Source organism: Oncorhynchus clarkii, chromosome 14 (assembly GCF_045791955.1).
Source record: "Oncorhynchus clarkii lewisi isolate Uvic-CL-2024 chromosome 14, UVic_Ocla_1.0, whole genome shotgun sequence".
Lineage (NCBI taxonomy): Eukaryota > Metazoa > Chordata > Actinopteri > Salmoniformes > Salmonidae > Oncorhynchus > Oncorhynchus clarkii.
The window spans coordinates 37702134-37727458 of NC_092160.1; the positions used below are offsets into that span (position 1 = coordinate 37702134).

A 25325-nucleotide genomic window follows, 5' to 3' on the forward strand; every position below is an offset into this window, starting at 1 on the left:
GACAAGCTACCCATCATCCACCTGTGTGTGTCTACGTCGACAAGCTACCCATCATCCACCTGTGTGTCTACGTCGACAAGCTACCCATCATCCACCTGTGTGTCTACGTCGACAAGCTACCCATCATCCACCTGTGTGTCTACGTCGACAAGCTACCCATCATCCACCTGTGTGTCTACGTCGACAAGCTACCCATCATCCACCTGTGTGTCTACGTCGACAAGCTACCCATCATCCACCTGTGTGTGTCTACGTCGACAAGCTACCCATCATCCACCTGTGTGTCTACGTCGACAAGCTACCCATCATCCACCTGTGTGTCTACGTCGACAAGCTACCCATCATCCACCTGTGTGTCTACATCGACAAGCTACCCATCATCCATCTGTGTGTCTACATCGACAAGCTACCCATCATCCATCTGTGTGTCTACATCGACAAGCTACCCATCATCCATCTGTGTGTCTAAGTCGGGAAGCTACCCATCATCCATCTGAGTGTGTCTACGTCGACAAGCTACCCATCATCCACCTGTGTGTCTAAGTCGGGAAGCTACCCATCATCCACCTGAGTGTGTCTACATCGACAAGCTACCCATCATCCACCTGTGTGTCTACGTCGACAAGCTACCCATCATCCACCTGTGTGTCTACGTCGACAAGCTACCCATCATCCACCTGTGTGTCTACGTCGACAAGCTACCCATCATCCACCTGTGTGTGTCTACGTCGACAAGCTACCCATCATCCACCTGTGTGTGTCTACGTCGACAAGCTACCCATCATCCACCTGTGTGTCTACGTCGACAAGCTACCCATCATCCACCTGTGTGTCTACGTCGACAAGCTACCCATCATCCACCTGTGTGTGTCTACGTCGACAAGCTACCCATCATCCACCTGTGTGTCTACGTCGACAAGCTACCCATCATCCACCTGTGTGTGTCTACGTCGACAAGCTACCCATCATCCACCTGTGTGTCTACGTCGACAAGCTACCCATCATCCACCTGTGTGTCTACGTCGACAAGCTACCCATCATCCACCTGTGTGTCTACGTCGACAAGCTACCCATCATCCACCTGTGTGTCTACGTCGACAAGCTACCCATCATCCACCTGTGTGTCTACGTCGACAAGCTACCCATCATCCACCTGTGTGTCTACGTCGACAAGCTACCCATCATCCACCTGAGTGTGTCTACGTCGACAAGCTACCCATCATCCACCTGAGTGTGTCTACGTCGACAAGCTACCCATCATCCACCTGAGTGTGTCTACGTCGACAAGCTACCCATCATCCACCTGAGTGTGTCTACGTCGACAAGCTACCCATCATCCACCTGAGTGTGTCTACATCGACAAGCTACCCATCATCCACCTGTGTGTCGACGTCGACAAGCTACCCATCATCCACCTGTGTGTCTACGTCGACAAGCTACCCATCATCCACCTGTGTGTCTACGTCGACAAGCTACCCATCATCCACCTGTGTGTGTCTACGTCGACAAGCTACCCATCATCCACCTGTGTGTGTCTACGTCGACAAGCTACCCATCATCCACCTGTGTGTCTACGTCGACAAGCTACCCATCATCCACCTGTGTGTCTACGTCGACAAGCTACCCATCATCCACCTGTGTGTCTACGTCGACAAGCTACCCATCATCCACCTGTGTGTCTACGTCGACAAGCTACCCATCATCCATCTGTGTGTCTACATCGACAAGCTACCCATCATCCACCTGTGTGTCTACGTCGGGAAGCTACCCATCATTCATCTGTGTGTCTACATCGACAAGCTACCCATCATCCACCTGTGTGTCTACGTCGGGAAGCTACCCATCATCCACCTGTGTGTCTACGTCGGGAAGCTACCCATCATCCATCTGTGTGTGTGACAAGTTAATAATGGTTTAGTTATTCATGTCTCTCTCCGTGTGTGTGTCATGTCTCTCTCCGTGTGTGTGTGTGTGTGTGTGTGTGTGTGTGTGTGTGTGTGTGTCTCACCAGTTTGAGTTGCAGCAGCAGCTTGTAGACATCAGACATGTCGGCCAGCACCAGCAGGTGAGTGACGGCGGAGAGGAGTGCCCTGGCTGCACGGACCATGTTACCCCTCTTTACCGAGGAACAGGGGTCCTCTGCAAACTCTCCTGATGCCTGCTTCATGGATTCACCTGAGGGACAAGGACAGGATATTACAGTTGAGACATGAGGGTTCGTCCTAAATGACACACTACTCCCTACACAAGTAACCATTGTCCGAGCCAGAACAGCCCAGGTTCCCCTCCTCTCTGGAACCTGCCAGAGAGAGGGAGGGGAACCTGCCAGAGAGAGGGAGGGGAACCTGCCAGAGAGAGGGAGGGGAACCTGCCAGAGAGAGGGAGGGGAACCTGCCAGAGAGAGGAGGGGAACCTGCCAGAGAGAGGAGGGGAACCTGCCAGAGAGAGGGAGGGGAACCTGCCACAGAGAGGGAGGGGAACCTGCCAGAGAGAGGGAGGGGAACCTGCCAGAGAGAGGGAGGGGAACCTGCCAGAGAGAGGGAGGGGAACCTGCCAGAGAGAGGAGGGGAACCTGCCAGAGAGAAAAAGGACTGCTGACATTTCAGTGTTAATTTGATGCATTCATTACCATATAAACTACAGAGAACATCTCGGGGCAGAGTGATGAAGACATCCCACTGAGCTCCAACCCACTGAGCCAGTGTTAGTCACACCAGGGTTTGACATTTGATTCACGCAGACAACAAATACTGAATATACATGGTAAAAGAAGCAATCTGTGATTCAAACTGCAAAATAGCCACCCCACCTCTTGCTTTGGTTAAGATCTGGGAGATGGGGGGGGCTGTGGGAAACTGAACCAATCTCAGGCTGAGCTTCCATGACATCAAAACGGTGTGGGAGAGAGTCAGTGTGCCGTTTAATCAGACCCTCGGCATCAGATGTGTGCCTGCCTAGTTCATGACATCAAAGCAGCCAGTCACTAACTACTTCTCACTAGGGTTGTAGAGATAGAGAGAGATATAGAGATGTATATAGAGATATAGATAGATAGATATATAGATAGAGATATAGATAAATAGAGATAGATATATAGATAGAGATATAGATAAATAAGTGTCTGTATATTCACCCATGGATAAAGGGATGCCTGGCTGGCAGCGGTCCCCCATATCTACCTTCACACAGGCAGAGCGTTAGGCCCTCTTGCACCATGACAGAAAAGTGGCCTTGATTGGTCTGAACGCATCATTTTGATAGGGACACCCTAGCATAACATGTTTTGGGGGAGGCTGTGTGTCCTACCCATTAATAAAGACCTGGAGCAGGCATCTGGTTCACCTGGACAGCCTAACCTCATCTAAATCGTTAAAACGTTTTGCCAACTGGCTTAGCTAGTCTGTTGGTTCATAGCGTTTGCTCAGTATAACAACTAATACTCTATTGCTAGCTTTCAGCTTGTATTAAGGCCTACACCCGCCATCCACACGTTGGTCTCATCCGCTCAACAAAATTATCATTTTTTTTAAGACCCATGACCTTCCGCAGGCAACTAATTTGTCAGTCCCAGAAAACTCTTCCTCTGTCCCTGCCAGCCCAGAAATACATTAAGACTTGGTTTTAATCATCAAATTCCACTGAGTATATCCCAAATGGCACCCTATTCCCTATAAAGTGCATTACTATAAGCCGCTGGACCAAAGGTAGTACACAATATAGGGCATAAGGAGTGATTTGGGGAGCATCCACAATAGCACACTGCTGGGCCTGATACCAGCCAAGGCCTCAGAGCAAAGCATAGTAGAGGCTGGTTGGGATCCAGGCTAAGAGTTTATTGCATTAGAAAATTATTTGAAAGGGGAAGAAAAGAGGAGGAGCGGAGGAGAAGGGGGGGAAGAGAGGAGAAGAGAGGAGAAGAGAAGAAAGGAGAAGGGGGGAGAAGAAAGGAGAAGAGGGGAGAAGAGAGGGGAAGGGGGGGGGGGAGAAGAGGGGAGAAGAGAAGAGGGGAGAAGAGAAGAGGGGAGAAGAGAAGAGAAGAGAGGAAAGGAGAAGAGAGGAAAGGAGAAGGGGGGAGAAGAGAGGAGAGGAAAGGAGAAGGGGGGAGAAGAGAGGGGAAGGGAGGGGAAGGGGGAGAAGAGAGGGGAAGGGGGAGAAGGGGGGAGAAGAGAGGGGAAGAGAGGGGAAGGGGGAGAAGAGAGGGGAAGAGGGGAGAAGAGGGGAGAAGAGGGGAGAAGAGAGGGGAAGAGAGGGGAAGAGAGGGGAAGAGAGGGGAAGAGAGGGGAAGAGAGGGGAAGAGAGGGGAAGAGAGGGGAAGAGAGGGGAAGAGAGGGGAAGAGAGGGGAAGGGGGGAGAAGGGGGGAGAAGAGAGGGGAAGAAGAGAGGAGAAGAAGAGAGGAGAAGAGAGGAGGAGCAGAGGAGAGAGAGGAGAAGGGAGGAGAGAAAGGCAGTCTGACCCAGGCTAAATCCAAACTCTCTCTCCCTCTCACACAGTGACCTTGACCTAATGTATACAGCCAGAGGCCTCAGACACACACACAGCGAGCGACTTAACACAGATTCTGCCAGCTACCCAACACAGAGTACCAGTCAAAAGTTTGGACACCTACTGGACACTTTCTGGCAAAGAGTGGCCACTTTGAAATTCAAATATATATTGATTTGTTTCACACTTATTTGGGTTACTACATGATTCCATGTTATTTCATACATACACTACCTTTCAAAAGTTTGGGGTCACTTATAGACATTGTTAATGTTGTAAATGACTATTGTAGCTGGAAACACCTGATATTTTTATGGAATATCTACATAGGCGTACAGAGGCCCAGTATCAGCAACCATCCCTCCTGTGTTCCAATGGCACGGTGCACCACTGAGCAAGAGGACAAGTCCATTCGAGTGTCTAGTTTGAGAAAGAGACGCCTCACAGGTCCTAAACTGGCAGCTTCATTAAATAGTACCCGCAAAACACCAGTCTCAACGTCAACAGCGAAGAGGTGACTCCGGGATGCTGGCCTTCTAGGCAGAGTTCCTCTGTCCAGTCTCAACGTCAACAGTGAAGAGGCGACTCCGGGATGCTGGCCTTCTAGGCAGAGTTCCTCTGTCCAGTCTCAACGTCAACAGTGAAGAGGCGACTCCGGGATGCTGGCCTTCTAGGCAGAGTTCCTCTGTCCAGTGTCTGTTCTTTTACCCAGTTTAATCTTTCATTTTTATTGGCCAGTCTGAGATGCGGCTTTTTCTTTGCAGCGCTGTCTAGAAGGCCAGCATCCCGGAGTCGCCTCCTCCCTGTTGACGTTGAGACTGGTGTTTTGCGGGTGACCCCAAACTTTTGAAAAGGTACTGGTATCTTCCTTAGAGTATGTGTTCCTATATCATGGTACTGGTATCTTCCTTAGAGTATGTGTTCCTATGTCATGGTACGGGTAGCTTCCTTAGAGTATGTGTTCCTATATCATGGTACTGGTAGCTTCCTTAGAGGCCTGTTTGGCTGGGAAACTCAAGCCAGCTGTATAGCCGGTTTCTGTTCATGAGTATTTTTTAAAGATCGGGAAACTTTGTCTGTTTGCAGTATTTCATTAAAATCAAAGCAAAGCTGTTCTTTATATGGACCGAATGAGGGTTCCTGTATCATCTATTGGGCTAGAGCAGGGCCCGAATACGTGTTCCTATTTCATCTATTGGGCTAGAGCAGGGCCCGAATACGTGTTCCTATATCATCTATTGGGCTAGAGCAGGGCCCGAATACGTGTTCCTATATCATCTATTGGGCTAGAGCAGGGCCCGAATACGTGTTCATATATCATCTATAGCAGGGCCCAAATACAGGTTCCTATATCATCTATTGGGCTAGAGCAGGGCCCGAATACAGGTTCATATATCATCTATTGGGCTAGAGCAGGGCCCGAATACGGGTTCCTATATCATCTATTGGGCTAGAGCAGGGCCCGAATATGGGTTCCTATATCATCTATTGTGCTATAGCAGGGCCCGAATACGGGTTCCTATATCATCTATTGGGCTATAGCAGGGCCCGAATACAGGTTCCTATATCTATTGGGTAGAGCAGGGCCCGAATACGGGTTCCTATATCATCTATTGGGCTATAGCAGGGCCCGAGTACGTGTTCCTATATCATCTATTGGGCTAGAGCAGGGCCCGAATACGGGTTCCTATATCATCTATTGGGCTATCGCAGGGCCCGAATAAGTGTTCCTATATCATCTATAGCAGGGCCCGAATACGTGTTCATATATCATCTATTGGGCTAGAGCAGGGCCCGAATACGGGTTCCTATATCTATAGCAGGGCCCGAATACGGGTTCCTATATCATCTATTGGGCTATAGCAGGGCCCGAGTACGGGTTCTTATATCATCTATTGGGCTATAGCAGGGCCCGAATACGGGTTCCTATATCATCTATTGGGCTAGAGCAGGGCCCGAGTACGTGTTCCTATATCATCTATTGGGCTATAGCAGGGCCCGAATACGGGTTCCTATATCTATTGGGCTAGAGCAGGGCCCGAATACGTGTTCATATATCATCTATTGGGCTAGAGCAGGGCCCGAGAACGTGTTCCTATATAATCTATTGGGCTAGAGCAGGGCCCGAATACGGGTTTCTATATCATCTATTGGGCTATAGCAGGGCCCGAATACGGGTTCCTATATCTATTGGGCTAGAGCAGGGCCCGAATACGTGTTCATATATCATCTATTGGTCTAGAGCAGGGACCGAATACGGGTTCCTATATCATCTCTAGCAGGGCCCGAATACGGGTTCCTATATCATCTATTGGGCTATAGCAGGGCCCGAGTACGGGTTCCTATATCATCTATAGCAGGGCCCGAATACGGGTTCCTATATCATCTATTGGGCTATAGCAGGGGCGTAACTTCACCTGAAATTACATGTCTGAATAAATGGGGTTGATTGGATGGCTTCTAAAGTCCAGAAATCTAATTGCTAGTCATTCATATGCTAATAATCCAAATATTTCAGCTTAAAAAGATCTTGCACTGCTACCCTCAGTCAATGTGGAGGCTATATACAGGGTATTACAGTACAGAGTCAATGTGGAGGCTATATACAGGGTATTACAGTACAGAGTCAATGTGGAGGCTATATACAGGGTATTACAGTACAGAGTCAATGTGGAGGCTATATACAGGGGTACCGGTACAGAGTCAATGTGGAGGCTATATACAGGGTATTACAGTACAGAGTCAATGTGGAGGCTATATACAGGGGGTACCGGTACAGAGTCAATGTGGAGGCTATATACAGGGGGTACCAGTACAGAGTCAATGTGGAGGCTATATACAGGGTATTACAGTACAGAGTCAATGTGGAGGCTATATACAGGGTATTACAGTACAGAGTCAATGTGGAGGCTATATACAGGGTATTACAGTACAGAGTCAATGTGGAGGCTATATACAGGGGTACCGGTACAGAGTCAATGTGGAGGCTATATACAGGGTATTACAGTACAGAGTCAATGTGGAGGCTATATACAGGGGGTACCGGTACAGAGTCAATGTGGAGGCTATATACAGGGGGTACCAGTACAGAGTCAATGTGGAGGCTATATACAGGCTATTACAGTACAGAGTCAATGTGGAGGCTATATACAGGGGGTACCGGTACAGAGTCAATGTGGAGGCTATATACAGGGGGTACCAGTACAGAGTCAATGTGGAGGCTATATACAGGGGGGTACCGATACAGAGTCAATGTGGAGGCTATATACAGGGGGTACCGGTACAGAGTCAATGTGGAGGCTATATACAGGGCGGTACCGGTACAGAGTCAATGTGGAGGCTATATACAGGGCGGTACCGGTACAGAGTCAATGTGGAGGCTATATACAGGGTGTTACGGTACAGAGTCAATGTGGAGGCTATATACAGGAGGTACCGGTACAGAGTCAATGTGGAGGCTATATACAGGAGGTACCGGTACAGAGTCAACGTGAAGGCTATATACAGGGGCTACCGGTACAGAGTCAATGTGGAGGCTATATACAGGGGGGTACCGGTACAGAGTCAATGTGGAGGCTATATACAGGGTGTTACGGTACAGAGTAAATGTGGAGTCTATATACAGGGGGTACCGGTACAGAGTAAATGTGGAGGCTATATACAGGGGGGTACCGGTACAGAGTCAATGTGGAGGCTATATACAGGGGGGTACCGGTACAGAGTCAATGTGGAGGCTATATACAGGGGGGTACCGATACAGAGTCAATGTGGAGGCTATATACAGGGGGTACCGGTACAGAGTCAATGTGGAGGCTATATACAGGGCGGTACCGGTACAGAGTCAATGTGGAGGCTATATACAGGGGGTACCGGTACAGAGTCAATGTGGAGGCTATATACAGGGGGTACCGGTACAGAGTCAATGTGGAGGCTATATACAGGGGGTACCGGTACAGAGTCAATGTGGAGGCTATATACAGGGGGTACCGGTACAGAGTCAATGTGGAGGCTATATACAGGGTATTACGGTACAGAGTCAATGTGGAGGCTATATACAGGGGGTACCGGTACAGAGTCAATGTGGAGGCTATATACAGGGTGTTACGGTACAGAGTAAATGTGGAGTCTATATACAGGGGGTACCGGTACAGAGTCAATGTGGAGGCTATATACAGGGGGTACCGGTACAGAGTCAATGTGGAGGCTATATACAGGGGGTACCGGTACAGAGTCAATGTGGAGGCTATATACAGGGTATTACGGTACAGAGTCAATGTGGAGGCTATATACAGGGGGTACCGGTACAGAGTCAATGTGGAGGCTATATACAGGGTGTTACGGTACAGAGTAAATGTGGAGTCTATATACAGGGGGTACCGGTACAGAGTAAATGTGGAGGCTATATACAGGGGGGTACCGGTACAGAGTCAATGTGGAGGCTATATACAGGGGGGTACCGGTATAGAGTCAATGTGGAGGCTATATACAGGGGGTACCGGTACAGAGTCAATGTGGAGGCTATATACAGGGGGTACCGGTACAGAGTCAATGTGGAGGCTATATACAGGGGGTACCGGTACAGAGTCAATGTGGAGGCTATATACAGGGTATTACGGTACAGAGTCAATGTGGAGGCTATATACAGGGGGTACCGCTACAGAGTCAATGTGGAGGCTATATACAGGGTGTTACGGTACAGAGTCAATGTGGAGGCTATATACAGGGTGTTACGGTACAGAGTCAATGTGGAGGCTATATACAGGGGGTACCGGTACAGAGTCAATAAGGAGGCTATATACAGGGGGTACCGGTACAGAGTCAAGCTCTGGTCCTATAACACTTAGAGTACTGTCCAGTTATATGGTCATCTGCAAAGAAAGATACTAAAAAAAAAATTACAAAAAAAAACTCTACCTGGCTCAAAACAGGGCTGCCAGATTAACTCATGAATATTATTAAAAATGCACCAGAATCTCTCATAGCTTCACGCAAAAAAAATAATTACAATCTAGTCTTCAGATTTTTTGGGGGAATGTTATTTCTTTAAGTATTTTTCAGACCAATTGGTACAACTAGCAACACGCATAACCACCAAACATTCAGCTAAAACAACAAATCGCCTTAAATCTACACTAAAGCTGAATGTTACTTTTTACCAATCCATATTTCTCAGGCAAAAGATAAATCCCCCTTCCAGAGGGAAAATAACATCTAATGTGATCGACCATCTGACTGGACAGGAAATAGACAGAACATCTAATGTGATCGACCATCTGACTGGACAGGAAATAGACAGAACATCTAATGTGATCGACCATATGACTGGACAGGAAATAGACAGAACATCTAATGTGATCGACCATATGACTGGACAGGAAATAGACAGAACATCTAATGTGATCGACCATATGACTGGACAGGAAATAGAACGCATCAACTGAAATGTTAAATGCGTTTCCTGTCAGGTATTTTAAATTGTCTGTATTGTCTACTTGTTGAACGTTTGTGAAGTCTTGATTGTTTGCAATGTCTTGTTAATTGGTGTTGTACCCCCAGGAAGATTAGATCGCATTATGGCGTTAGCTAACGGGGATCCTCATAAAAAATGTAACATTACTAAATGATATAACCACGTGAATTTATATAGGCCTAGAAATAGTATGGGCTGTTTAACCTAAAGCGAGCAATTGTTTTGCCTTCAGCCTCTATACAACCACATGAACAAATATATATACACAATATTCCGCCCATATGAACAGATTTATAAAGGCCATAACTGAACCAAGTTCTGTAGGGCACACACACACACACACACACACAAATGCAATACTTATTGATTTACTGCAAAGCAGTAGACACATTTCATAACAGACTCATGAACACAATAGTAAACATAACCGTTGTTTTGCTTTCTTTAATAACAGACAAAACACGCAATAGACGAACGCTCGCTTCCCAGCTTCCTCAGGAAACGCCACATTATTGTAGCCTCACAGACGAAAAGAGAAGCGGAGGAAATAGTTGGGATTTGTTTGCGGTAAAATATTACACGTTGTGGCAATTCTTCAATGTTTTATAAGTTTAATGGGATGTCCGGAGTCCCTGGAAAACAGTGGCAATTGTTAATGGATGGACTATCCTGGCTGAAAGAAATGAGAATAATTTCTACTTCTGCCCAGTGCTAGGAAAATACCTAGTGTGTCTCAGGTCCACAAACATACAGTCTATGCTTGTATGAACCAACCCCACTCTCCTCAGTTCCCATCAGGACCAGCCCAGGAACACTAACTCTTATAAATTCATAATTTGTCTGCGAGGCAGACACACCAACAACAACAAAAAAAAGTGTTACTTGAGGGGAAAATGAATTATATAGGATTATGTCAAATGTTAACCTACAACAACGGCTGCTAAAAATGCTTCTGTCAAACCCTGTCTTGGGTGAAATGTTCCAACAATTGACAGAGCAAAATTACCCCTCTCGTTGCCCTCGTGTAGGTCTAACAGTACACTGCTTGCTACCTAGAAGGGTTTCACTCAAACGATTTTTGAAAAATGTGACCCAGCAGCCATGAATGCTGCTCCAGGAGTCGGTGCTCCTCCTAAAAACAGCACCCTATAATCAATATAGTGACCAGAGTGGTGTACTATATACTGAATGTGGTGCCATTTGGTACAGACACGGTGGCCACATACAAAAACCAGCCTCCAGTAGGGCTGTCCCCGAATATAACAAGTCCCGGACCGACCCAAAAGTTACCCATTCTTAAAAGGTTTTAAACGTGCATTCTCCCCCACACAGTTTCATTTAAATATATAATCTTCTATCCGAATAAAAATTAGACAATTTGTTTTTGAAGTTACTTAAATTGCCAATTATGTAAACAAAACACACAAAAAAGAGCCTATGAAAGCAACAATTAAAAATAAAATTAAAAAAACATAGCAGCCTGCAGGTAGAAAATATTCTGATAAAAATAAATACTCTAGACATGGCCCCCGGCTAGACATGGCCCCCGGCTAGACATGGCCCCCCGGCTAGACATGGCCCCCCGGCTAGACATGGCCCCCCGGCTAGACATGGGCCCCTCCATAATGCTCCCTTAACCCGGAAGCCAGCCACACCGATGTGACACGGTTACCCCTGGCAACCATGTTAGCGTGCACTGCGCCCGGCCCGCCACGGGAGGAGTCGTTGGTGCACGATGGGTTCAATGACATGCGCTGCCGGCCAAACCCTCACCGAAAGACGCTGGGCCAAATGTGTCTCCCCGGTCGGCTGCGACAGAGCCTGGACTCGGACCAGGATCTCTAGCGGCACAGCGCCACAGTGCCCAGATCCACTGCACCACTCGGGAGGCCCGATAGGCCTACTTCTACGCATAATCAGGCCTGGTAGCCTATAGGACTACTTCTACGTGTAAATCAGGTGCACATCCTTACTCAACATTGACAGGAGCGCTCCAAATAAATGTACCAAAATAAATATATTTTTTAATTCTTACAAATGTTAGAAAAAAACACTCCAAAACTGATTTCTCTCACGTGTAGCGTAGGTTCTGCGCTCTGCAAACAACGTGTCCACTCCCACAAACGAGAACGTCAAAGAGAGGGAAATGATATGCGTTTACAGAAATGACCGCAACCAACCCAACATGGACGACAGGAATAAATGGTAAATGCGACCTTCGCCTCTCCCGACTTCGTATGGGAGTTGCAGCGATGGGACAAGACAAAACGACCAATCGGAGTCTACGAAAATTGGAGAGAAAAAGGGGTTAAAAAAAGAGAGCGAGCTGGGGAACGAGAGAGCGAGCTGGGGAACGAGAGAGCGAGCTGGGGAACAAGAGAGCAAGCTGGGGAACAAGAGAGCGAGCTGGGGAACAAGAGAGCTGGCAATTATCATTCCAGCTGTGATGCTGTGAAGCCATCCGTCAGAAGATATGAATGAAGAGAACAGGCAGGCAGGGTGTGATCTTTGTAAAAAGAGAGCTGAGATGTTGTGAATGACTGAAGAACATTCATGCAAACAAGTTGGAATCCACCACACTAAACCCTTCTAAAACCCACAACTGGGGGGGGGGGGGGACATATTTGAAAACGCAAGCCTTAAAACATTCATGGCATTGCCCACCCCCTGCCTCCTTTCCCCCCCCCAGCCTACCTCCAACCCAAAATTATATCTGCATCCTTCTCCCCATTTAAAAACAACTGGTAAGCCACAGCTGGGTATAAAATGCTTTTTATGTGCATGGCGAAGAGAGAGGGGAAGAGAAGAGAGGGGTAAGGGAGGGGAGGACTAAGGCCCAGTCAATGGCAGCATTATCAGTCTGTCCACGCTCAGCAGAACAGCGTGACATAGTCCTAACTGACAGACCAGCCCTACCACCAGCAGAGCTGCTGTACTCCTGTCCAATGACTGTGTGCACTTCAAATGGCACCCTATTCCCTACGTAGAGCACTACTTTTGACCAGAGCCCAGTCAAAAGTAGTGTACTATAAAATAATAAATGGAATAGGGTGCCATTTGGGACGCCGATAGAATAGCAGAGGCTGAGGCTGACATTCCCAGGCACTGACAAGACCGCTGGCACGACTTGTCTACCGAGCAGACACCTCTTGGAGCACAACGGTTCGCCCATCACCCCCCCCCCCCCCCCCCCCCCCCCCCCCCCCCCCCGAACTGTACCAGTAACCCACAGAGAGAGAGTGTCGGAGTTTGTTTGTCACAGACATTAGCTGTAGAACTCGCACGGTGAGAGCGATATCCATGACTAAAGTGTACCAGTAACCCACAGAGAGAGAGTGTCGGAGTTTGTTTGTCACAGACATTAGCTGTAGAACTCGCACGGTGAGAGCGATATCCATGACTAAAGTGTACCAGTAACCCACAGAGAGAGTGTCGGAGTTTGTTTGTCACAGACATTAGCTGTAGAACTCGCACGGTGAGAGCGATATCCATGACTAAAGTGTACCAGTAACCCACAGAGAGAGAGTGTCGGAGTTTGTTTGTCACAGACATTAGCTGTAGAACTCGCACGGTGAGAGCGATATCCATGACTAAAGTGTACCAGTAACCCACAGATGGAGTGTCGGAGTTTGTTTGTCACAGACATTAGCTGTAGAACTCGCACGGTGAGAGCGATATCCATGACTAAAGTGTACCAGTAACCTCCGGCTGTGTGCCCAGCTAAAAAGAAAATAAGAATAAAAACCTTGGCCAAAAAGGAGCAGTCTGTTTTCTTCAACCAATAGATTTTGGTCAAAATGTTGTTTGTTTTTTTTTTTAAAGTGTGTTTTTCCCCCCCCATAGGACAGACACACGCTGTGATTTTATTTAAAACAACTATAAATGCACTGATCTTGTCTGGTGCTTTAAGCGCACTGTTTGATGAAATAATCGAGACAGAACTGAAGAGGGCGCTAGAACGCACGTTCTTTCAATACCATTCATCTCTACGCCATCTGTCTGCAACGAACTTCAACCATTTTATCAACCATCTACTGGGTTCGGCCTGAAGCTCATGCTGGTAAACTATTTAATATAGACTATTCTGGGCCTTCTTTCCTGTACCAGTGAGCTCCACGGGATAACTAAACCAGGTATGTTATGTTCCAGCAACAGAGAGAGACCAAGCTATAGTTTTGGTTTTTTTTCACCTTTATTTAACCAGGCAGGCCAGTTGAGAACAAGTGCGACCTGGCCAAGATAAAGCAAAGCAGTGCGACACAAACCAAACAGAGTTACACATGGGATAAAACAAACGAACAGTCAATAACACAATAGAAAAATCTATATAGTCTGTGCAAATGTAGTAAGATTAGTGACTTAAGGCAATAAATAGGCCATAGTGGCGAAATAACTACAATTTAGCAATTAAATACTGGAGTGATATGTGCAGAAGATGAATGTGCAAGTAGAGATACTGAGGTGCAAAGCAGCAAAAAAATAACATGGGGATGAGGTAGTTAGGTGGGCTATTTACAGATGGGCTGTGTAGCTAGTTCCAGCAGCAGAGAAAGACTAGCTAGTGGGAGGAGTCAGGATTGGAAGAGCGCAAATAAGGACCTCGCTATAGCCCACAGGGTGGAGCAGAGGGACTTGCTATAGACATAATGCGGGGGAGTGGGAGTAGTAGCGGGAATCAGGATTGGAAGAGAAGCGCTTTCGAGCTGTTGTCACAAGACAAATTCTGATTACATTTTGATGGTCGTCGCGACAGGCATGACATATGAAACGGTCGTCGCGACAGGCATGACATATGAAACGGTCGCCGCGACAGGCATGACATATGAAACGGTCGCCGTGACAGGCATGACATGAAACGGTCGCCGTGATAGGCATGACATATGAAACGGTCGTCGTGACAGGCATGACATATGAAACGGTCGTCGTGACAGGCATGACATTTGAAAACAGAATTTGCTTCAGTAAGATCCCGCGTGGAGAATACAGCCATTTAAATACATAAGAGAAAATGTTGACATTCCTCTTCTCCTCTCCTCCCTCTCTCGCATACAGAAATTCTGCTTATGCTCTCCCTTGTCATTTCCATTGGCAACAGTCAGTCTGGGCGAACTAGAAAATTGAAGCATCCCGGATAGCGGAACAAAGCGGGAAAGAGACGCTACAAGCTGTGCACTAACAGCCGTGACAATCCCCGTTTAGCCCTGCAGTAAGCCCACGACATACCTAGGATTAGCAACCCCGCCCAACACACTAATGATTCATCCGGAATGCTGTGCCATGCAAAACCACTGTGGTCCCACGAAGATGTGCAAAAGTATGGAGCTGCTATCCTGCATCTATACACAGGGCATTCAGAAAGTATTACACACATTGTTACGTTACAGTCCTAAAATGTATTAAATATTATTTCTCAAATCTACACACAATAGCCTCAAATGACAAAGTGAAACCCCGTTTTTAGAAATGTATATTACAAATAAAAACCAGAAATAACTTATTTATATAAGTATTCAGATCCTTTGCTATGAGACTCAAATTGAGCTCAGGTGCATCCCATTTCTATTGATCATGTATCTATCTACAAGTTGATTGTAGTCCACCGGTGGGAAATTCAATTGATTGGACACAGGAGGTCCCACAGTTGACGGTGCAAGTCAGAGCAAAAACAAAGCCGTGAGGTCGAAGGAATTGTCCGTAGAGCTCTGAGACAGGATTGTGTCGATGTACAGACCTGGGCAAGGGTACCTAGCATTAAAAAGGTCCCCAAGAACAGTGGCCTACGTCATTCTTAAATGGAATAAGTTTGGAACCCACCAAGACTCTTCCCAGAGCTGGCTGCACGGCCAAACTGAGCAATCTGGGGAGAAGGGCCTTGGTCAGGGAGGTGACCAAGAACCCAGTGGTGACTGACCAGTTCTCTGTGAAGATGGGGGAACCTTCCAGAAGGACAACCATCTCAGCAGCACTCCACCAATCAGGCCTTTATGGTAGAGTGGCCAGACGGAAGCTACTCCTCAGTAAAAGGCACAGCCTGCTTGGAGTTTGTCAAAAAGGCACCTAAAGACTCTCAGACCATGATAAACAAGATTCTCTGGTCTGATCAAACCAAGATTGAACTCGGTGGCCTGAATGCCAACCGTCATATCTGGAGGAAACCAGGCACCATCCCTACGGTGAAGCATGGTGGTGGCAGCATCATGTCTGGAGGACACCTGGCACCATCCCTACAGTGAAGCATGGTGGTGGCAGCATCATGTCTGGAGGAGACCTGGCACCATCCCTACAGTGAAGCATGGTGGTGGCAGCATCATGCTGTGAGGATGTTTTCCAGTGGCAGGGCCTGGGAGACTAGTCAGGATTAAGGAAAAGATGAACGGAGCAAAGTACAGAGAGATGCTTGATGAAAACCTGCTCCAGAGCGCTCAGGAGCTCAGACTGGCGGCGAAGGTTCACCTTCAAACAGGACAACGACACTAAGCACACAGCCAAGACAATGCAGAAGTGGCTCTGAATGTCCTTGGCCGTCTCATCTGATGGTCAGTCTGGGGGGGGCAGCGGTGAGGCCGTCTCTCATCTGATGGTCAGTCTGGGGGGGGCAGCGGTGAGGCCGTCTCTCATCTGATGGTCAGTCGGGGGGGCGGGGGCAGCGGTGAGGCCTCTCGTTTGAGGGGGGGGGGGGGGGGGGGGGGGCTGCGGTGAGGCCGTCTCATCTGGTCATCTGCTGAGAAAAGGGGACTCCTACTTCTAAAGACTTTGTGCGATTAAATTGACCAGCTATGAAACAAACAGAAACAGAAACACTTTGAAAACAGTTACTGCAGCATTTATGTTACTATAAAATGTGATCACACTAGACTTTTTAATTCACAAATGTGAGTGAAACGCTCGTACAGTGAAACGCTCGTACAGTGAAACGCTCGTACAGTGGAGCCCTGACCACCCACCATGGCGGAATAGACACGTTACCCACCAACGCCCAAAATCTACCCCCCTTTATCCCCCTCCTGCACAGTTCAACCAATGTTTGCCATGATGATGAGAAAAATAAAAATAAAAAAAACATTCAATCACTAATTAGACAGCGTGTCTGTGTCTTGTGTTCCGTCTCTGAGCAGACCTACCTATACCCCCTTTGCTATGAAGCCCCTAAATAAGATCTGGTGCAACCAATTACCTTCAGAAGTCACATAATTAGTCCACCTGTGTGCATACACACACACACACACACACACACACACACACACACACACACACACACACACAGAGAGAGAGAGAAATTCTTGAGGGAAACTGTTTTGTCTTCCAGAGATTTGAGACTGGGACGGAGGTTCCCCTTCTAGCAGAACAACGACCCTGAGCATACTGCGAAAGCAACACTCGAGTGGTTTAAGGGGAAACATTTAAAATGTCTTGGAATGGCCTAGTCAAACCCCAAACCTGAATCCAATTGAGAATCTGTGGTATGACAAAGATTGCTGTACACCAGCAGGAACCCATCCAACTTGAAGGAGCTGGAACAGTTTTTCCTTGAAGAGCACTGGGCAAAAATCCCAGTGGCTCGATGTGCCAAGCTTATAGAGACATACCCCAAGACAGTTGCAGCTGTAATTGCTTCAAAAGGTGGCTCTACAAAGTATTGACTTTGGAGGGGGGTGAATAGTTATGCACGCTCAAGTTGTTGTCTTGTTTCACAATTGAAAAAAAATATTTTGCATCTTCAAAGTGGTAGGCATATTGGGTAAATCAAATGATCCAAAAAAATATATATATTTTATTTCCAGGTTGTAAGGCAACAAAATAGGAAAAATGCCAAGGGGGGGGACTCTTTTGCAAGCCTCCGTATCTGTTGATATCATGGCAAGAGGAAATAGCTGGAAGCAGCTCAGCGGCTAACGCGGGCAGCAGAGTGGGGCCCAGCGGCTAACGCGGGCAGCAGAGTGGGGCCCAGCGGCTAACGCGGGCAGCAGAGTGGGGCCCAGCGGCTAACGCGGGCAGCAGAGTGGGGCCCAGCGGCTAACGCGGGCAGCAGAGTGGGCCCAGCGGCTAACGCGGGCAGCAGAGTGGGGCCCAGCAGCTAACACAGGCAGCAGAGTGGAGCCCTCAGCTAACACAGGCAGCAGAGTGGAGCCCTCAGCTAACACAGGCAGCAGAGTGGAGCCCTCAGCTAACACAGGCAGCAGAGTGGAGCCCTCAGCTAACACAGGCAGCAGAGTGGAGCCCTCGGCTAACACAGGCAACAGAGTGGAAAATCAGTCACTTAAAAAAGACTTCACATGCACATAAAATCCATATTTTCAGCCTGGGTAAATTGGGATACAGATACTCTGTATGTAAATAGGAAGAAAACGGGATGAGAGAAGATAGTGGGTGAGATCCCTCTCCTCCCTACAAAACATTGTCTCGTTCAATTGGCATCAATATCAACAGGTTTTTAAAACATTCATGGCAAAACAAGCCATTGAGAAATGAGGAGCTGAGCATCTTGACGGGGTTAAACCTCTCCATTAACCCGAGTCCTCTCCTCCCTCCACCAGAAGGGACAGAGTGAAATCACAATGCAGCTACTAGGAGTAAATTAGATTTAACAACAGAGTTAAAAGATTGGGGTGATGATGCATAAAACCGCAAGCCTCTACGCAGCCCTCTAGACTGAGCTAACACAACAGGAATTTTTATACCTTTAAAAAGGCTTGGGCGGGCCTTTAAAACTATAAAAACAATACTCAGCTCCAGAAGGTAGAATAGCAGATTCTATCTTTGTAATCTGCAACATTTTCTCTCAACTTGCATTGCAAAATGTGAATAATTTCAGGAAATTAGCTTTAAAACGGCAAAAATGTATCTTGCCTAGACAAATGTAAAATTGCAGGAAATTGTAGCCTTTTTAAGCCAATTCTCTGCACACATGGTGGGCCTCAAATTCTTGAAATTTCAGCCGTAACGACTCACCCTGCCACGCCCACCCACTTAAGCCCCTTTTTGATCCAGAGAAACCCTGGCGCGCACACACACACTTTTCCCCTCAATACGGGCAAGACAGATTGAAAGACTGCAAGGCAAAGTAGAATGGAAGATATGACAGAACAGAGAGCAAGGGTTCAATGCCTGGAAGCAGTTTGAATGAATTCAGAGGGGAGAATCAGAGCCCCAACTGAATAAATATGCACTCTTGGAACTCAAGAGGCAGAAATACAAGGCCAAATTACATATCTGGTAATTTCAGAGATTCAGAGCAAAGGAGTCAAGGCCAGTAGTAGCTTAACCGTACCTTGCTTGCGTACATCCTCCACGGCAGCAGTGAGCTCGTCCTTGAGGAACTGGCTCTCCTTGGCGATCTTCTCTCCTTTATCCAGGAAGTTCAAGGTAGCGGTTTCCACCGAGGCAGCCAATACATGGGCCTTCTTAGATCGACCCTTCTTCTTATTGGACGGACCCTTGTTGCTGGAGTTCACCAGGGTCGTGACCTTTAGGAGCAGGACGAGGGGGGGGGGGGGGGGGAGAGGTCAAATGCCTTGAGGGTGAGATGCACAACGTCAGACGGACATCTTTTGCTGCAGAGTCAAACTTTCAGCCATATCTTGCCTAGTCTTTGATTCCATACTAAAAACAGTAGAAGTTGCTAGTGTCATTTAAGCAGTTAGGGCTAGATACCAAGGAACAAATCAAAACGAAGGGATAGCATGATCACCCGTTCTAAAATATATAAATAAATATAAACGCTTCCAGGAGGCCTTTGCATTGACATCATCATTTATCAAACTTAACCAAATGGACACTCAGAAAATATTCAAATCAAATCAATTTATATAGCCCTTCGTACATCAGCTGATATCTCAAAGTGCTGTACAGAAACCCAGCCTAAAACCCCAAACAGCAAGCAATGCAGGTGTAGAAGCACTCAGAACCCATAACTTATTCCACATTTTGTTACAGCCCTCTTCTAAAATGGATTGGATTATTATTTTTTTTCTCATCAATCTACACACAATATCCTATAAATGACAAAAGCAAAACATTTATTTTCGAAATGTTTGTAAATGTACTGAACAAAAACAGAAATATCACATTTACGAAAAGCATTCATACTCTTTACGTTGTTGAAGCACATTTGGCAGCGATTACAGCCTCTAGTCTTCTTGGGTATGATGGTACAAGCTTGGCACACCTGTATTTGGGGAGTTTCTCCCATTCTTCTCTGCAGATCCTCTCAAGCTCTGTCAGGTTGGATGGGGAGCGACGCTGCATAGCCATTTTTCAGGTCTCTTCAGAGATGTTCGATTGGGTTCAAGACCTCAAGGACATTCAGAGCCACTTGTGCGTTGTCTTGGCTGTGTGCTTAGGGTCATTGTCATGTTGGAAAGTGAACCTTCACCCCAGTCTGAGGTCAAGAGTGCTCTGGAGCAGGTTTTCATCAAGGATCTCTCTGAACTTTGCTCCGTTCAGCTTTTTCTTGATCTCAACTAGTCTCCCAGTCCCTGCCACTGAAAAACATCCCCACAGCATGACGCTGCCACCACTATGCTTCACCGTAGGGCTGGTATTGGCCAGCCGATGAGCGGTGTCTGGTTTCCTCCAAGAGGGCTGCCATGTGCCTTTTACGGAGGAGTGGCTTCTGTCTGGCCATTCTACCATAAAAGCCTGATTGGTGGAGTACTGCAGAGATGGGAGAACCTTCCAGCAGGACAACCATCTCCAAAGAGGAACTCTGGAGCTCTGTCAAAGTGACCATCAGGTTCTTGGTCATCTCCCTGACCAAGACCCTTCTCCCCCGATTGCTGTTTGGCTGAGCGACCAGCTCTAGGAAGTGTCTTGGTGGTTCCACACTTCTTCCATCTAAGAATGATGTTTTTGGGACCTTCAATGCTGCAGACATTTTTTAGTACTCTTCCCCAGATCTGTGCCTCGACACAATCCTGTCTCAGAGTTCTTACAGAAAATTCCGTCAACCTCGTGGCTTGGTTTTTGCTCTGACATGCACCGTCAGCTGTGGGACCTTATATAGGACAGGTGTGTGCCTTGCTAAATCATGTCCAATCAATTGAATTTACCACAGGTAGAACTCCAATCAAGTTGTAGCAACATCAAGGATGATCAATGGAAACAGGATGCGCCAGAGCTAAAATTAAAGTCTCGTGGCAAATGGTCTGAATAATTACAGCACCAGTCAAAGGTTGGGACATTCATACTCATTCAAGGTTTCCTTTATTTGTATACATTGTAGAAAAATAGTGAAGACATCAAAACTATGAAATAACACATGGGAAAGGGGGATATCTAGTCAGTTGTACGACAAAGCATTCACCTGAAATGTATTTTACCAAACCACTGAATCGGAGAGGGGGGGGGGGGGGGGGGGGGGGCCTGAGGAACAGTGCCTGAGGAACAGTGGGTTAATTGCCTTGCTCAGGTGCAAAACGGCAAATTTGTACCTTGTCAGCTCAGGGATTCGATCCAGCAACCTTTCGGCGACTGGACCAACGCTCTAACTACTAGGCTACCTGCCGAATCATGTAGTAACCAAAGAAAGTGTTAAACAAAAACAAAATATAATTTAGATTTTCACCCTTTTCCTCGATGGCAGCTTTGCACACTCTTGGCATTCTCTCAACCAGCTTCATGAGCAAGTCACCTGGAATGCATTTCAATTAACAGGTGTGCCTTCACTTAATTTGTGGAATTGTTTCCTTCTTAAAAAGTGTTTGTGTTGTGACATGGTAGGGGTGGTATACAGAAGACGGCCCTATTTGGTAAAAGACCAAGTCCATATTATGGCAAGATCAGCTCAAATAAGCAAAGAGAAACAGCAGTCCATCATTAAGGCATTTAGTCAATGCAGAACATGAAGAACCATGAACGTCACAGGAAAGGAAGACCCAGAGTTAACTCTGCTGCTGAGGATAAATTCATTAGAGTTACCAGCCTCAGATTGCAGCCCAAATAAATGCTTCACAGAGTTCAAGTAATACACATGTCAACATCAACTGTTCAGAGGAGACTGTGAAATCAGGCCTTCATGGTCGAATTGCTGCAAAGAAACCACCACAAAAGGACGCCAATAAGAAGAAGGGAATTGCTTAGGCCAAGAAACACAAGCAATGGACATTAGACCGATGGAACTCTATCCTTTGGATTTGAGGGTGATTTATTTAGAATTCAAGGCACACTTAACCAGCATGGCTACCACAGTGATACGACATTGTATCTGGTTTGTGCTTAGCGGGACTATCATTTGTTTTTCAACAGGACAATGACCCAAAACACACCGCCAGGCTGTGTAAGGGCTATTTGACCAAGGAGAGTGATGGAGTGCTACATCAGATGACCTGGCCCCCACAATCACCCAAAAACCAAATTGAGATGGTGTGGATTGATTTGGACCGCAGAGTGAAGGAAAATCAGCCAACAAGTGCTCAGCATATGTGGGAACTCCTTCAAGAGTGTTGGAAACGCAATCCTCATGAAGCTGGTTGAGAGAATGCAAAGCTGTCATCAAGGCAAAGGGTGGCTACTTTGAAGAATCTCAAATAGAAACTATATTTTGATTTGTTTAACACTTTTGGTTAATACTGTACATGATTCCATGTGTAACTTCATAGTTTTGATGTCTTCACTATTTTTCTACAATGTAGAAAATAGTAACAATTAAGGTGTTCAAACTTCTGACTGGTAAATAAGGTGTTCTTTAAATATTTTTTTTAAATATTATCACTTTGTCATTGTGAGGTATTGTGTGTAGATTGACGAGGGGAAACGGTAATTTTTTTTACCCCTTTTTCGCCCCAATTTCGTGGTATCCAATTGTTGTAGTAGCTACTATCTTGTCTCATCGCTACAACTCCCGTACGAGCTCGGGAGAGACGAAGGTTGAAAGTCATGCGTCCTCTGATACACAACCCAACCTGCTTGTTAACACAGCGCGCATCCAACCCAACCAATGTGCCAGAGGAAACACCGTGCACCTGGCAACCTTGATTAGCGTGCACTGCGCCCGGCCCGCCACAGGAGTCGCTGGTGAGCGATGAGACAAGGACATCCCTACCGACCAAGCCCTCCCTAACCCGGACGACGCTAGGCCAATTGTGCGTCGCCCCATGGACCTCCGGGTCGCGGCCGGTTACGACAGAGCCTGGGCACGAACCCAGAGTCTCTGATGGCACAGCTGGCGCTGCAGTACAGCGCCCTTAACCACTGCGCCACCCGGGAGGCCCTGGGAAAATGTTTTTAATCCATTTTAAAATAAGGCTGTAACGTAACAAAATGTGGAAAAAGTCACGGCATGTTCCATCCATGATGGATTGTTCTGACCTGTGTGACCAAGGGCTCCAGCAGCCGCTCCACAGCCAGGGTACGGATCTCCAGGCTCTTTGGATCCCATTTGAAGTTTATGTTGGCCGTGTTTATGGCTGTCATGTTCACTCGGTATCTGAAAAGGAGAGGAGAGAGAGATGGTGAGATTATGACAAAATGGATGTCTAGGAGGGCTTGGCTGGGTCATTCATCAGATGGGGGGGGGGGGGGGGGGGGGGGGGGGGGGGGTTAAGCCACACACCATGACAACAACACAGCACACTTTCACCCTGGAGGTACACTACATTTCAACTGACCTCTGACCTGTGTGTTCACCCTGGAGGTACAACACATTTCAACTGACCTCTGACCCATGTGTAGCATAGAACAGTAGTGGGCCAGCTAGCCTAGATAAGAGCTACCTACCCACAAGGCCTTAAAACGCCATGGAATAAAAAAATAAAAGCTGTGAAACCCATTGAAAAAAAAAATATGTTATTGAACCAATTCATTCTACAGTGATGTAGGAAACCCCACTGCAACCATGGCAACAAAAAGGAAGGGAAAAAAAACAAAAACAAGTCACGACACCCTATTCCCTATGACCAGGGCACACAGCGTGCCAGGCAAACGGTGTGTGTGTGGGTGTGGGAGGGGAAAGGGTGCCATTTGGGAAGAACCCATGGTGTCGTGACAATTTGGACAGACGCCGTTTTAAATATGGATGCTCCCTCTTCAGAGGAGACAGGTCTCACTCCGTCATCGTTAGACAGACAGACATAAGTGGAGCAGAGTAACATATTGGCACTTATTCGATTTTCCTTTTCATGCAGCGACAGGCCTTGTATTGATTAGCCTTAATGCACTGAGTGGCAGACAGGGATAATCAGGATGGCCCAGAGGGCTGAGTAGGGCTGGACCCAGGACCCAGCCTGGTCTAAACTGAGTGGCAGACAGGGATAATCAGGATGGCCCGAGGGCTGAGTAGGGCTGGACCCAGGACCCAGCCTGGTCTAAACTGAGTGGCAGACAGGGATAATCAGGATGGCCCGAGGGCTGAGTAGGGCTGGACCCAGGACCCAGCCTGGTCTAAACCGAGGGGGCCGTCCGTCTCTCGGCACACCGAGGGGGCCGTCCGTCTCTCGGCACACCGAGGGGGCCGTCTCAAACGTAACCCTATTACCTACATAGTGTACTACTTTCTGACCATGGCCCCATCTAGTAGAGCGTCCAATCAAAAAAAAGCATCCTTTGACCAATGGATAAAATAATATGTTAATTAAGCAATAAGGCGGAGGGTGCATATGGCCAATATACCACAGCTAAGGACTGTTCTTACACACAACCCAACGAGGAGTGGCTGGATTCCATCCCTTAAGCCGTGGTATATTGGTAATATACCACACATCCCTGAGGGTCCTTACGGATATTATAAACTGGTTGCCAACGTAATTAGAGCAGTAACAGTGTAACATTACGGTCTGATGTACCACGGTTGTCAGCCAATCAGAATTCAGGGCTCGAACCACCCAGTTTATAATTGTAAATATAATAATTTAAGAAAACAAAATGGTCAAACCCTCATTTCTCTATCATGAGCCGTTCAAAAGTTATTGGAGGTATTACCCTTGTATGATGGCTATAGTCAGAGTGACTATATCAATGGAGGCCAGAGGCCCAGGTCACAATTGTAAATGAGAACTTGTTCTCAACTTGCCCACCTGGTTAAATAAAGGTAAATTGAGTCAGCTAGGCTGGATTCTGTGCAAGAATTAAGGCTCCTGGTTCACTGACAGGCTCACTCTCCTGTTGAACTGAACCTCTTTCTTCTCCAATCCACAGGACACAAAACACGAGAGGTAAGATGGACAGGCGTCACGTTTTGAGTTCCTGAAATCTACATTTTCAAAACGCAGATAAAAATTATTTTTCACCATTTCACCTGCGTTTTATATTGAAAGTCAGTTATGTTTTGTTCAATAGTGTGATCAGGTGTGTGCAACTATAGTTAGTGCAACACGTTCAGTAGAAAAAGACTTCATTTTTCATCAGATGACAACAGAAGTAATACGCCACCTGGCTAGC

The 25325-nt window shown here is 47.0% G+C and overlaps 1 protein-coding gene across 2 annotated transcripts in view; it reads right to left on the minus strand.

Annotated features, from left to right (window-relative positions):
• The window catches only part of LOC139366585 (catenin alpha-1-like), a 219630-nt gene that overhangs the window by 191887 nt on the left and 2418 nt on the right, over positions 1-25325 (minus strand). For both annotated transcript variants that reach the window (XM_071104258.1, XM_071104259.1), the window contains exons 2-4: positions 23259-23376; positions 19222-19417; positions 2009-2175 (exon numbers count right to left, since the gene is read on the minus strand). In XM_071104258.1, the coding sequence (XP_070960359.1) occupies positions 2009-2175; positions 19222-19417; positions 23259-23363 (468 nt within the window). In that variant the 5' untranslated portion in view covers positions 23364-23376. The remainder of the gene's footprint in view (positions 1-2008; positions 2176-19221; positions 19418-23258; positions 23377-25325) is intronic.